Consider the following 13736-nt stretch of genomic DNA (forward strand, 5'->3'; position numbering starts at 1 on the left):
GAATTCCAGTGCTTCCAAATATTTCTATCCCCAAGGTAGTCCCAATAGTTAACCCCTGTAAAACTTATAAATATGCAAGAATATATGGTTATCAGGATACAAAGAGAAACAGGAAGAAAAGATTTCAACAAGCAATTTCAGGTGTGTCAAGTGGCTGATTTTGCTCTTTGATCTGAAGAGTTGCACTAGCCTAGGGTTCCTTCTCCTCAGGACTGATCCATCCAGTAGACAAAGCTATATTTGCTATGGGGAGTGAAAGCTGTTATTGTCACCCTCCCTATTGCCACCCTGAGGCTGTTCCTATACCCCAGACAGCCCCTGGCTAACCACGTTAAGTCTGCATTGTTTCTCCCTCTCTTCTGTTGTCATGAGCTCAGCTACTCATTCATCTCCATCCTTTTGCTCTGAGTGGGCTGAAGTCGGCACATGGCACCCCTTCCTACCCCACAGCACTGGAAATGATTCCATGCAGGAATCGATCTCTGCTGTCAAACCAAACTGGACGAGAGCTTGCCTGTCAGAGAATCTTGTGTCTGTTCCACAGTGGTCATTGTGAAACTAGATCTGTTCACGTGGGAAATATGCTGTGTGTTGGCTGTGACTTCACCCATAATCCATAGGAATCGCAGATTGGGAATAGCACACCATCTAACACTTTTACTGCAGGGTCTCACTACACTTTTATTACTGCAATATAAAGATACAGTCTGGCATTTAACTTTAATGACCTAATTATAATTGTCTGAGGGGCTCAGCTCTTTCTCACTGAGCTTGGATATCTCACACCCATACTGAGGACTAGGAATCTTCCCAGTACAGTACAAGTGAATCCCTGGTGGCTTATCTGCCTTACAGGCTTTTACAGCTCATATCTCCATATCCTTGTGTTGCAATCTTTGTTTCTCCAGAAAATGCACTAGACACTTCAGAGCTCTAAGTTATGTTCCCCATTACAGTTCTTCAGAGCAGCCAGTTCTCCTAAGAAGCATTTACAGTTCTCCAGTGACACAGCCTGGTTTGAAACTGGCAGGCGACAATGAAGACACACACAAGTCAGAGCAGCCTTTGCTCACACGCTGGATTTGTTTTTCGGATTCCAGAGCTGGTTTTTACGTCTGTCACAGGGTGTCTGTCATCACTGCTCTTCAGAAGCCCAGCAGGGCACCCCAAACAATACCAGCTTTGCAACAGGCAAGAAGGTTCCTTTCTTCCCAAGGTTTTAGTGGTGAAATCTCAAACAGCAGAGTGAAACAGTGTGTGTCAGAGCCCAAACTGGAAAAATAAAATAAAAAAATGAACCAAGGGAAAAAAAAAAAAAAAAGCTTTTCCACCCACCCATCTTTCCTGTGAGCACAAACTCTCCCTGACTTATGGCAAGCACCCTGGAAAGTATAAGACTTTTCTAAATTAAAAACCATATGTCCCAACCACAGTTCCTTTCCAGGGAAAATCATAGAAAGTCCTCCCGCATTCATAGTTGTCTCCATTGGGAACCAGAAAGTCTTGCTTACCCCTTCTCCTGGGATCCTCTGGGAAGAATGAGCAGGGAGTAGTTTCAAGGAGGACACTGTGGTACTAAGATCCAGACATCACCAGCACCACTGATTTACAAGCAGACGCCTTGGAATTGGTTACACTCTGCTGCCTTCTCTCTGCAGAAAGAAGAGAAAACACAAGTTTTTCGTGGTTTCAGACTGCGCTCTCAGCTCAGGACATGCACCACCACACTTTGATGACCTCTCCTGATGCTCTTGTCCCAACTGCTGGCCCCTCTGTTACAGCCATCCCAGCATCCCAAGAACCAGAGGGCCATAGGCACCCGTATCCTCAGCACACTGCTGTGGGCACAGGACCAGCTGAACATCAGCTGAGCCTACACATCAAACACTTCCTTCAGCCTCCTTTCATCCATCAGATCCTGCTAGGACCCATCCCAACACAAAAACAATAGGCAGTTATCAAGAGGGCACCACTGCAGAGGCCACCACATGGGCCAGAGGACACAGGAGCTACAAGGGGGTGGCCCCCCAGGCCACAGTGAACACTCCAGCCAAGGACCATGCTGGGATGCCTGCTCTGGGAGCCCCAGCACACCTTCACAACCTCTACTACAACTCTGGGAGCAAGATAAAGGTAACTCCTAAAAGTTGCTCTCCTTCTCCAAGAAACCTGACCCAGATGCAAGACCCTTGTCAAAGTTTTTCAATCAGCTGCCCATCTATGGTCCATTTAAAGTCCCCTTTTACTATTCCTTAATCACACCAAATATGTACTACATCAAGCCTGGGAACTGATTTCTGAATTCTAATGATTTCTTTGCAGTGATTTGAGGCTATCCTGGCAAAGCCTTATTTTTTTCCAGGGAGATTGAGGAACATCATATTCATCTGTGGGCTCCTAATCCCTTCAGAGTAAAGACTACTTTAAAGAGTTCTTTTCTAATTACTTTCAACTTCTTTGGTTAGATCTTACAGGAAAGAATCCACAGAAGATCTTATCTGAACCCTGACATGCAATGACCTCTTTGCTCCATTTCATCACTGGTTTTACAGTCATGTTATTAGGGATAATACTGAGAATTATAGGATTATCTCAGGCTTTCAGATACATTTTATGTTGACTAATTTATTCTGTCTGTCCTTTCATGAATGTCTGATATAATATCTGAGACAGGGGGTTCATAAGAGTAAAGGTATTAGGCTTTCACCTTATCACTACTGTTTTTGGTCATACGGAACCTCAGCCTGATCTGCAACTGGGTGCAGCCAGTGTCTGACCCCAGACATGTGATGGCACATTAAAAGTGCAATTAAAGTATCTGGTTAGCATATCCATGGATGGAAAGCTAATGAACTGGTGCTCTGTGTATGCCGTCGTGTGGGTAAGTCCTGTCTGGCTGCCATGTGTGCCCAGAAGCTGTTCTTTCTCAGTGTATGCTGAAAAGCACTGTCACCACAAGTCAGGCACACCCTTGATACTTTTCATAAAGCTCCAGAGGAAATTAACATTGGTTCTTCCAGGTTATAGCTTTTATATGATAAAAACCCCAACTGTATCATATGGAAAACAGAAAGAGATCACAACACAGACAAGTAACATAATCCACATGCAACTGATAATTCAAGGACCAGTCTGATGTTCAGCATCTGACAGAATAATACATGAGGCCAGAGTTGTTTCCCTCCTTAAAACATTTAATATTGGTGGGAGAAATGAAAGCAACACCAAAATGTGCGGCCTGATTGTGACAAAGTGAACTGCAAAAAGGGAATAATCATGTTTGAAGGTGACCTTTCAGTCTGTAGCAAGTCCCCAGTAATTTCAGCGTGCTTTGTGCTCGGACATATGTGACCAATCTGCAGGTATCAGATTTTCTGTATTCCACCAAGCTCTGAATGACCGGGTCCTGAAGATGGAGTGGAGATACAGTAGGAACACACTCTGCCCTTGTTGGTGCTTCCAGTCTTGTGCACAGGACTGAAAGGCACTCTGTTCATAAGGGGACTGGATGCTTAGTAAATGCCTGCATGAGGCTCAGAGATAAAAAGCTCAGAGGTCATTCCCATGGTGATGCATCAATATAAAACTGCTGGAATAATGCAGCAGTGAGTCAAACCAAGGACATACCTATTGACCAGTGTGAGGGCTCGTTTCCTGACGTGCTGCATGTGAGATATGGGAGAGCTTCAAAGCAAACCCTTCAGACAGCATTTTGGGTGAACTGTCCCTTCTCCCACTTAGTTACTCATTTGCAGACCCTTTTTGTGGAATAAGGCAAAACTATTTATACATACAGAGACACGCTGTTTTATGGGAACGGAGGAGGTGTGCTCATAGTGAAATACATCTTGTGACCAAAACTCAGCACCAAATTTTTCAGTAATTATCTGTACTAGTAGCTTGTGAATGCACCCTTTAAATCTTAACTCAAATGTTAAAGGTATGAGTCGAGCTGAACAGAACGCGACATTGTCCACACAAAAATTCCTCTTCGGAATCCATAATTACTCCTGTATCCTAATTTGCTGTTTGCACTATCTCTGGATTTGCCTCACCAGAAGAATTCTTCTTTTAAACAGGTTTCATATCAAAGCAAGCTCTATCTTCATTAACACACAATTTATCACAGAGAGAATGAAGATTTGCATCTTTTTGGCCTGAAACATGAAATAGTCTACCAATGCAGCTCAGCATGTCTGCAGATGAAAAGTCGCTGGAGCTCGCTGTCCACTGGCAGGAAAAGGATCTTGGTTACAGAGAGGATCCCACACTTTGCCAAAATTATAAACTTTAGAAGTCTAATTTTTGCATGGCTGAGCTGCTTCATCCATACAAAACTAAGGCCTTGAACCAGAGCTCCACTATTGCAAACAATAAATTAATTGTAGTTCTTAGATACCACAGCAACAAGCATGGTAGACACACCTGGCTTGGTATGCAGAAGGCAGGTAACAAAATTTAAAGCCCCATTCTTTTGATTTTGGTCTGTTTACTGTCACCCAGCACATTCCACCTTGAACCTTCTTCCACAGGCATGACACAAACAACCCAGCTTGGGTCAAAACAGCATTTGCCTTTCACCAGACTGCTGCAAGGCAGGTCCTTGGTGCCAAAGCAAAAACCAGCTCCTTTTCCTTTCCCATTCCTATTCCTTTCTCTGCCGAGTAAAGCAAAGGGTAGAACTGGGAAAAAAAAAAAAAAAAAAAAAAAAAAAAAAAAAAAAAAAAAAAAAAAAGTGTCAGATTTATGGCTTGCCTGATGCACGCTCTCCTAGCTTGCAATTGCATTACATGTGGCATCTAGGAATAAAGTGTTTGGTCTCAGAAAGGAAGGGGGAGATACATAGGAATGAAACCTCATGTGGGAATAGTCAGCATTTCTCTGCCTTGCTTAGCAGCTGAAAACACCCTGCTTCAGCTGGGGCTATGTTTTCTCAACTTTAGCTGCACTATGACCTCAGATGACCCAGCCTGCTGTGAATCTGGCCACTGTACATTTGATCCAGAACACTGAACAACCAGTGTCATTTTCACTGAGTGCCAAATCCAATCTGACCTAGATGGAAAAGCCCTTACATCTCATCTCTAATCCCTTCAGTTCCACCCAAGCAGTGAGACCTATAAGCAAACACAGCACATGTACTTTAAGAGAAGTGGGCAAACAAATCAAGTTTCACAGAAATCTAAAAACTCAGACTTCAGGAAATCAGCCTCAGTGAAACTCTCCATATTGTCCAGAATAATATTTCTCTGTGTTGCTCACTTTCAGACCATTCTGTGACAGTAAACAGATTTTCTCTTTTATCAGTCTCACTCTGTAAGACCAGACTGAAGCAACAAAATATTCATTACCTCTTTCTGGCCTTCTAAAAAGGTACATCTTGCATAAATTTTGCAGGAAGCTAAAAAAAAATAGTTACAATTTTAAAACATTTTGCTTCGACATGCTAAACATTCCATTCCACATTTTTTTTCCGTAAAATCACAATTCTCAGCCACAGCCACTTCATCAGTATAGAAATAGCTGATTTTCCCACAGTCTCTCCAAAAAGTCAGACAGCAAACCTGCACTGAGATGGTTCAATTTCATTGGAGTCAGCACCTACTGAGCAATGTGGTTTTGGTTTCTTTTAAGCATTCAAGAACTTTTCTCGTAACAACACCAGATGGCCTTGCAATCAAAACCTTTGCCTTCAGCATGTCACCTCTAAACTCACTGCTGATAGTCTATGGACTTGAATTTGAATACAAATATACAGAAGCTGTTACAGATTTATTAAAAAAATTAAAATTACCTCTGGAATGACAAATCTTCCAACTGTATTATCTGTTCTCTGGCTTTCATATACCTTTCCATGAATTATGTGAAAAAATGAGAAAGAAGGAAGCAAAGAAAAAATGTCTTGCCTACCACCACCACAAGAAATTGTTCCTTAATTACAAACAGGACACCTTAAGCTGAGAAGTAAAGAGAAGGGCAAATCAATGTGACCTTTCCCCATCTTTTTGCTTTGAAATATGGGGTAGGCAGAACCAATTGATGTGAGCAGATTTAGTAAGGTAAACACCAGTGGCAACTTTTTATATTTAACAACATCAGGCGTTCTCCAGGAGAAAGAGTATGAACGAGAATACTCATTATGTACTCTTGCAAAACGTACTGTGAATTTAAAAAGAAAATATTTGCTTATCAGTTGTTACTGTATAATGTCAAACATACGGCAGCTACATGATGTTTTAACCTTACCCCCGAGCTACAAGGAAATTGTATAGATAGTTGGTTTTCTAGTGTCTTTAAAGTAACTAAACACGAAAGGTCAGACTTAAGGAGAGCACTAGATAAGCTGTCCAACAAGGCCAGCAGAGCTGAGGAAATATGCTCATGTGCAATGGATATCCCAATGTTTGCTTAGAGACATGCATAAATGTAACATTTAGTGATGGTTTCAAGCACCCCACATGAATAAGTGGCGGAATTTACACAGGAAAAGAAAGGACATCAAAGACCTGATTCAGAGAGTAGGAAGACGGCTGTGTTAACACTCTTAGACCAATTTCAATTAACCTTATGATACACTACCATAGTTACTGATCTTGTGACCGTGCATCACGATTAATCATATTTCCCACAGGTGGCTTGCACTAAGACACTCAGCCTCAGAACAGTGTCTTGCACACATTTTTTGCCACAGTGTATTAGCCCTTTGTGATGACACTATGATAAAATGCAAAAAATGTGCCTGGACCTGTATGGGAATGCCCCTGTCCCCAGTCATGCTCCAAAGGTCTCCTGAGACTTTTCCATGTGCCATCTCAGTCAGACAGCATTCACAGGGACACAGGAATGGGATTCACAGGACAGAAACATCATGTGTCTGCTTTGGCCATTGTCCTGAGCTAAAGTTTGGGCTACTCTTCAAACAAACTGGTGAATGGATGTTGGAAAATTGCTGCCTTAAAGGAGGTGCAATTGCCAATTTGAACGAGCTCTATTTCATCTGATATTCCCCCACTGCAGACTTGCGATATACTTTGCTCTAATTTTTACGAAATTTTATTTTACTGAGGTTCTGAGTGCTCCCCCTGACTTCCATAAGTTTGGGGTTTATTGTACACCAGTCAGTTCTCTCACACGCAGCATACAGTGCCCGAAAATTTCAGGTTAATTAACTCACATCTGGTTTTCCACAAACAGAAACACTATGTTCTGCTGCCAACTACTATTGCTAGCTAAAGTGCTTTGTGGTCTCTCTTGTTTGGGGATGAAACCAGTGAATCTTTGATTTTTAAGTCTATATTCTGCACGTCTGATACCTTGTTAGAAAGCCAAGGGTTATTAATTTCAAAAACAGAAGGTAGAGTTTAATGAGTAATGAAGAGCAGCTGTTGGAAGCAAACCTTTGTAGCCCTGGGACCGTCTTTCCCTATGTTACAATTACACTTTGATTGACCTCAACAATAACTAACAAGCATGCCCAGCTGGATCATAAACCAAGTATATACTATGTCCAGATATGGTTTAAAATTTCACATCAATGAAACACTCACTGTCAGTCTAGCTTCGTCCCATCATAAGTCAATCAGACTTACAAATAAACTTACTAGAGCTGGGACATGGTATTTTCCTAGGGGAAAAAAAAAACAGTTCTTCAGTGGCAATGAATGAACACTTTGGAAAAATTGCAATCAACACCAGGATGGCTCAACCTCTCAAGAAAAGACTTTTGCCATGACAGACGTGTTGGGCTTGTTCACTGTGCAAATATTTAGGGCTTTAAGAAGGAAAGGCAGGTTTCCAGGTTGTCTGAAAGAGCTATATCCCCATAGCTGGGAGGCTGAAAGCAGAAAAAGGTGAAGTTTGGGCTGATCAAGCAGCTGAAATATTTTCTCTATGAAGGAATGAGCTGCACTGGGACCTGGTGCTTTCAGGGGTTCTGTGGGTGGGAGGCCCACAGAGTTCAGTGGGGATACAGTACCTCTCACCTGTGGATAACCACATAGGGTTACACCTATATTTGGGATCTGTCTAAACAAATGGGAATATAAATTCAGAGACAAACTGTTTACACACACAAAACCAGAAAAATCTGGCCTGTGCTGTTTGGTGGATGGATTACTCAGAGTTTTACATCCTGTCTTGTCAGATAGGAACTTTGGTCTATAGCCAAACAATATTAGGGATGAGCCACTGCTGAATAAAACACTCCAGCCTCTGGATTTATATATACTCTCAACTTTCTAACACTTTATCCTCCCTCTCCTGACAGTTCCTGGTGAAATGGAAAAGCAACAGATCTTTCTCTCAGTAAGTCATTGGATTCTCCACTTAAAACAGCTATATATTATTAATATATTTTATTGTTTGTATTATTACTTAAACTGCTAAACAAAACAAATTGTCATAATTTCTTCCTGCCCATGAACTACATTATTACAGACACAAGTCTTGTTACAGCCACTTCCTCAAAGGGCACAGCACAGCCATGCAAATTTACTCAGATACCCAAACATCCCAGATTTGGTTTCCCATTTTAATTTTCTTAATGTGCTCTCTGAGACCACATCATGGCACCTCATACAAACTGCACCGAGGAAGAGTCAGCTAAGCTTGCACGTTGTGTTCTCTGTACTGCAGAGCTGAAACTGCACATCCTGCCTCTCTTCACCAGAAATCAAGGTCAAGCACATCCCACCCCCCTGCAGCTTCCCCTCTTCTGCACCTGGCTTAACAAGCTGAGAGTAAAGCAGATGACACAACAAACACTAACACGGATTTTGCTTCTCATACTGTTGCTTGTTTTTGCTTTGCATTCTCCAGCTGACATTGCTGCTGAATAATGGCTTATCACTGCTCTCAGTCTTAAAGAGAAGCCCTACTAACAAGGCTTCCTCATCATATCCATCTTGACATAGAATTTCTTCATAAATTCATATGTGACCTCAATTGTTTTTCTCAGGGGAATAAATCCTACCATACCATGTATAGGTTGCATGCGCCCACAGATTTTGATGGGACCAGAAATGTAATTATTGAAAGTCAGTTGGCAGTACCTTGGTTCCAGCCACATGGTTGCAGGTATAAACTGCAGCTATCATTCCATTTTCCAAAAGCAATATACTGTTTTTTCTAGCACAAAGAGAAAGGAAACAAAAAAATGAAACAAAGTACTCACCAGCAGGTAAAATGACACACCACCACCAGGAGAAAGCAAAATCCCAGTACCTCACACCATCCCCTACAGGGTCATCAAGCACAACACGCTGAGCTTGCAGCACACACTAAGTTTGGACAGACCACAGCCCAGGAGGGTGGATGTGGGAAGTGAATTCCAAAGCCAAGGTCGGGTGTCTATGGCTGATTCCAGACACGAGTGCTGTGCTGCAGGAAGGGAAGCGGCCTCCTGGGTAACCATTTGGGGCTTTACAGGTTCCAACTAACACCTTGAATTCTTCCCAGGAACTTATTAACAGCAGGCTGATCTCAAGTGTTCCTGGCATGGAGCTCCACACTGCACCAGCTCCAGTTTCCACGGATCTCAGCACACGGCTCCATATGGGGTGCACAGCGATAACACAATCCAGTGTCAGGGTGTCAAAGGCATGGAGAGCTGTGACAAGCTTTCTCTGCTGGACACAAAAGACCCATTTTTCTTAATAGTACCATAAGAGGGGGAAAGACATGGATATTTTGTCAAAGATTTTTCTTTCTTTCTTTTTGCCCTGGACACCACTAATCTTGGTGCCCTTATAAAAGGCTGATTATCAACCTGGTCTGTGCTTTGGGAACTTCCTGACCTCACCGTGGCAAAATTAATGATGTTACCTATGTGTGAAAGCAGCATGGGGGGTCACAGCAGCCCCAAAACTCCTCAGATGTGAAGATTAACTAGGATATACTTGGGAAATTTTAGTGGATAAAATGTCTCTCTCTTCTCTAAGAGCTTGCTCCTGCCATGACCCACAGAAGGTTTAGTCAGTTAATTTCTTCACATTCTCAGTTCAGGACTGAGCTGTACTCAATTCAGGACAGAGGGTTTTTGGTTTTTTTAATCTATTTGAAGTCAAGTATAACTGAGCTGATTTTCTCCACATTCCTTATTTTGTTACTTGCTTTCTGACTGCAATTACACAAACAATTCAAAGTACTTTAGGACTGGGGAAAAATCTAAATATTTTCCTTGGTTCTAGCAGACTTGCTGGACCAAAAGTAGAAATAAACAAATACTGCTGAGTAGATTCCTACACACATAATGGCAATTCGAATCACAGATAGTCCAGCTACAAATGTCCAGCACAAGGCTGGGGACAAAAGCACTGTCACAGACAGATTTTCTCTATCACAAATTTAATACCAGCAACATGCAGTTGGGGTGCTAATTACTCTGAAGCAAACTAGTCAATGAAATAAAATTACTAGATATGCAAAGCAAAGAATTATTTTAGTTTCTTGCCCAGGCTGGAGTTCTGTAACAATTTCCTCTATGACTGAATGGATACAGCACCATATAGGTACAGGCTCTGTGCTGAATTACCTGGAATATTTGAGTGACCAAGAGTATTTGCAGTTATCTTCCTCAGAAGTGATGAGTCAACAACACAAGGCTCCTGGGCCAAGTACCAAAGCTGGCTAAAAACCAGACATCAAAAGACCACTTCAGTTAAAAAGCTTTCTAAGAGAAAGGGGTCACAGAAGCTATCTAGGGAGACACACTGACACAAAGGGCGAGTGAAAGATTAAGGAGTGGGAAAGATTCTTTCTCCATGATATTATGAAACAGCAGCTATTAAGGAAAATTCAAGCATTCTGGTGCCTAAAAAAAAAAAAAAAAAAAAAAAAAGAACTTGTTTCTGAAGCAAAAGAACTTAAAAGTAATCATGTCTTCAAAAGTATATAAACAGATCTTTAAAAGCCATTTCCTCTATATTACTTCGCTAGAAGAGATCTTCAGGTCACTCTCCTCCTCTTGGGAAGAAGAAAAATGAAGTAAAGTTTTGAACTGTTCCCACAGAAATGGTTGCACTTAAAGCTAGATACACAACAAGGAGATGGTCTGAATGTCAGAAAAATGTATGATTAGAGGGTTGTCCCATTATTTTTCCCTTGCCTGGAAAGTAATATGAGTTGGAGCCTATTTTCAAGCCCTTCTCTGAATTCTCAATTCAAAGAGAAATTCTAGACAAGGAGAACTGTGAAATGAGAGCATGCAAGGCAAATCCTTAAGGGTACTAGTTATGGCTATGCAATAGCTAAGAAAAAGCCAATATGTTCATTCAGAACTGATATTTTTCAGACAACATCATATTCACAAGTTCCCAGAGTCTCAACTCAGAGCCTTTAGAGGACTGAGAATGGAAACAGAGAAACTGCCACAAAATAGCACCACTCAAAAGATATTTCAGCAAAGGTATCATGCTTCATGTGGTACAAACATTATTTCAGGCAGAAAATCTGCAGACAGATCATCCTTAAAAAGGTGAACGCTCAGATTCTACTAAAGTGGGTTCCAGCTTTATGAAAATTATAATTAAAGTACCAAAGATCTTTAAAAAGCCCACCACCATCCACTCTCAAAATCTCTCTCAAAATGGTTGCAGAGGTAACCATTTCTTTAGGGCTTCACTCTGAGACACATAATTTTAATATATCATCTGAAAACCCTACAAATATAGAAAAGCAAAGCTTTCCTCATGTTGCTGTCCATCACCAAGGCAGAATAGACACAGATATTAGGAAACAAGAAGAGCCTACAAGCATCACAACCAAGTCTTGCAAAACACACAGAGAATTTACACTTAATGCATCTATGAAACTAAGTGCCCTTATTTTAAGATTTATTCCACATCTACTCTGACAGGAATGAACTTATTCTGGAGTTTATTTTTACTTTGGGGTTTTTTAAACAATAAACACCCCCCACCCTGGTCAACAAATGTTGAGACAACCTAAATATAAATCTTCTATCCTATAAATTCTAATGTGCCTTTAGGCTGTAGGCAATTCTACCAGAACATACTCTACCTCCATCACAGGAAGAAAACATACAACTATTTGGATTGGGTTTGGCAGGACTGGAAATAAACCATAAAAATACTGCAGAGATTAACCAGTCATGCAGCACGGGAATCCAGAAACACTGATCCAACCACAACAGTTTCCATTGGACAAAGAATTCCCTGTATCAAAGCCTGTTGAGATACAAGATACCTTGCATTAGTCACAGTAAAAATGCACGTGGATGCTCATTTTGTAATTACAGTTCCAATTCAGAAGCACCCTGATTTTAACCGGGACTGACAGAAGCCCAGAACAGAGGGGTATAAGAAATACTTGTTATAAAGTAGAAATTCTTCCTCCACTGCCAACAGAAAATGTTTTTACGTTAAATCACCACTTCAGATTGTTTGAGCACCAAATCAAAAGAGGCTCTTCTTTTGCAGAGTTTCTAGGTAACCTGTCTTTAAAGTATCAAAAGACAACATACAGAATTCAAGAAGGCGTTTTCAGTATTCACAGACTTATCAAAAATACTGGTATTTACTCACTAGAAAAAAAAAATCTATAAAAACTGCAGGAAACACATCATACTACTAAAATATCTTGGAAGTTTTTCTTTAAATAAAAAAATTCAGAACTCCTACCAACTATCTCCATGTTAAAAAGAAATCAGAGGTCAGATGTGAATCTAAAGAATAGCAAGTTAATAAAGTGTCCTCCTCTGAGCTTCCAGGAGAAGAAAAACAGAAGGGGGTGTTAAATCTTTGAATAAATCTCCAGTAAAGACAGCCAGAAATTATGCTGCCTTTAGCCACATGAAAGCGAATAGAAGGATTTCTCTTTTTAAATTATTCTTTATTGTCTGCTTTGTAAATCGTGATCACATGTGGTATTTATTACAACGAAATTTTCTTATTGCTGTAGCCCTCATGCTTGCATTTGGAGCTTTCTGTTTGTTTTTAAAAGAAAAAATGTCGAGAAATCTTAAGTTCTGTGACTGAAATGTTCTGGTGGTGTACAAGCCAGAGGGTCATGGTGACAACCAAGGAGCCTTTGTAAAATGCAACACATGCATTTTTAAGTTGAGATTCAAAGCAGTAGAAAGAGTCTAGATCCCATTATCCCATCTCTCCATTTCATCCTCACACAGACAGATTTTTATGGGTAGGATGGGAATTGAAGTCTAACAAGATTTTTCTGTGCCTGTGTAACTTCAGGGCTTGCACTCCTTATTCTAAAGCCCACCAGAACCATCCCATTAGGAACAATTATTTAAGACCTTCTACAACTAACTTTACAAACTTGCCAAACAGGCAAAGCCAATTCCCAGATTGACACAAATTCACCTCCCCACTGAGGCCATGAACCACCACATATATTAAACTAAAGAGAGACACTGATATGACCACGGATAAACACATTCCTTGCATTTTTTTTCCCAGTTGGAAATTGACCCACGTTTGGTTTGAATTAAAGATTCATCGCACTGAAACAAATAACTAAATGGAAAGATATGAGTCCCTTTGAAGAGCAGGCAAATCAAATTTAGGTGATAATTAGCAGCAGACAATTGAAACCTACTGTTTATTTGCACAGAACCTGATGTTACTGAGACACAGCTTGAATTCAGGCACACTGTGAACCGAGCGACAGAGTTTTCAGGAATTAATTTAACAGTTTAATATCTGAGGTAGAAACAACCACGCTTTGAACAAAATGAGACAAATTTACATGTGCTCAGA

General features: G+C 40.9%; 1 protein-coding gene across 2 annotated transcripts in view; it reads right to left on the minus strand.

Moving 5' to 3' along the window:
• Positions 1-661: 661 nt before the first annotated feature.
• The window catches only part of BICRAL (BICRA like chromatin remodeling complex associated protein), a 70070-nt gene continuing 56995 nt past the window's right edge, over positions 662-13736 (minus strand). The window contains exons 13-14 of one of the 2 annotated variants that reach the window (XR_009933073.1): positions 1512-1652; positions 662-1272 (exon numbers count right to left, since the gene is read on the minus strand). Coding sequence is in view for 1 of the 2 variants with exons in the window: in XM_062490383.1 (XP_062346367.1) it covers positions 1632-1652 (21 nt within the window). In the remaining variant the exon portion in view is untranslated. Of the gene's footprint in view, positions 1653-13736 lie in introns of both variants that reach the window. The other variant, XM_062490383.1, reaches the window with a different exon arrangement.

The sequence above is a fragment of the Cinclus cinclus genome, chromosome 3, assembly GCF_963662255.1.
Source record: "Cinclus cinclus chromosome 3, bCinCin1.1, whole genome shotgun sequence".
Taxonomy (NCBI): domain Eukaryota; kingdom Metazoa; phylum Chordata; class Aves; order Passeriformes; family Cinclidae; genus Cinclus; species Cinclus cinclus.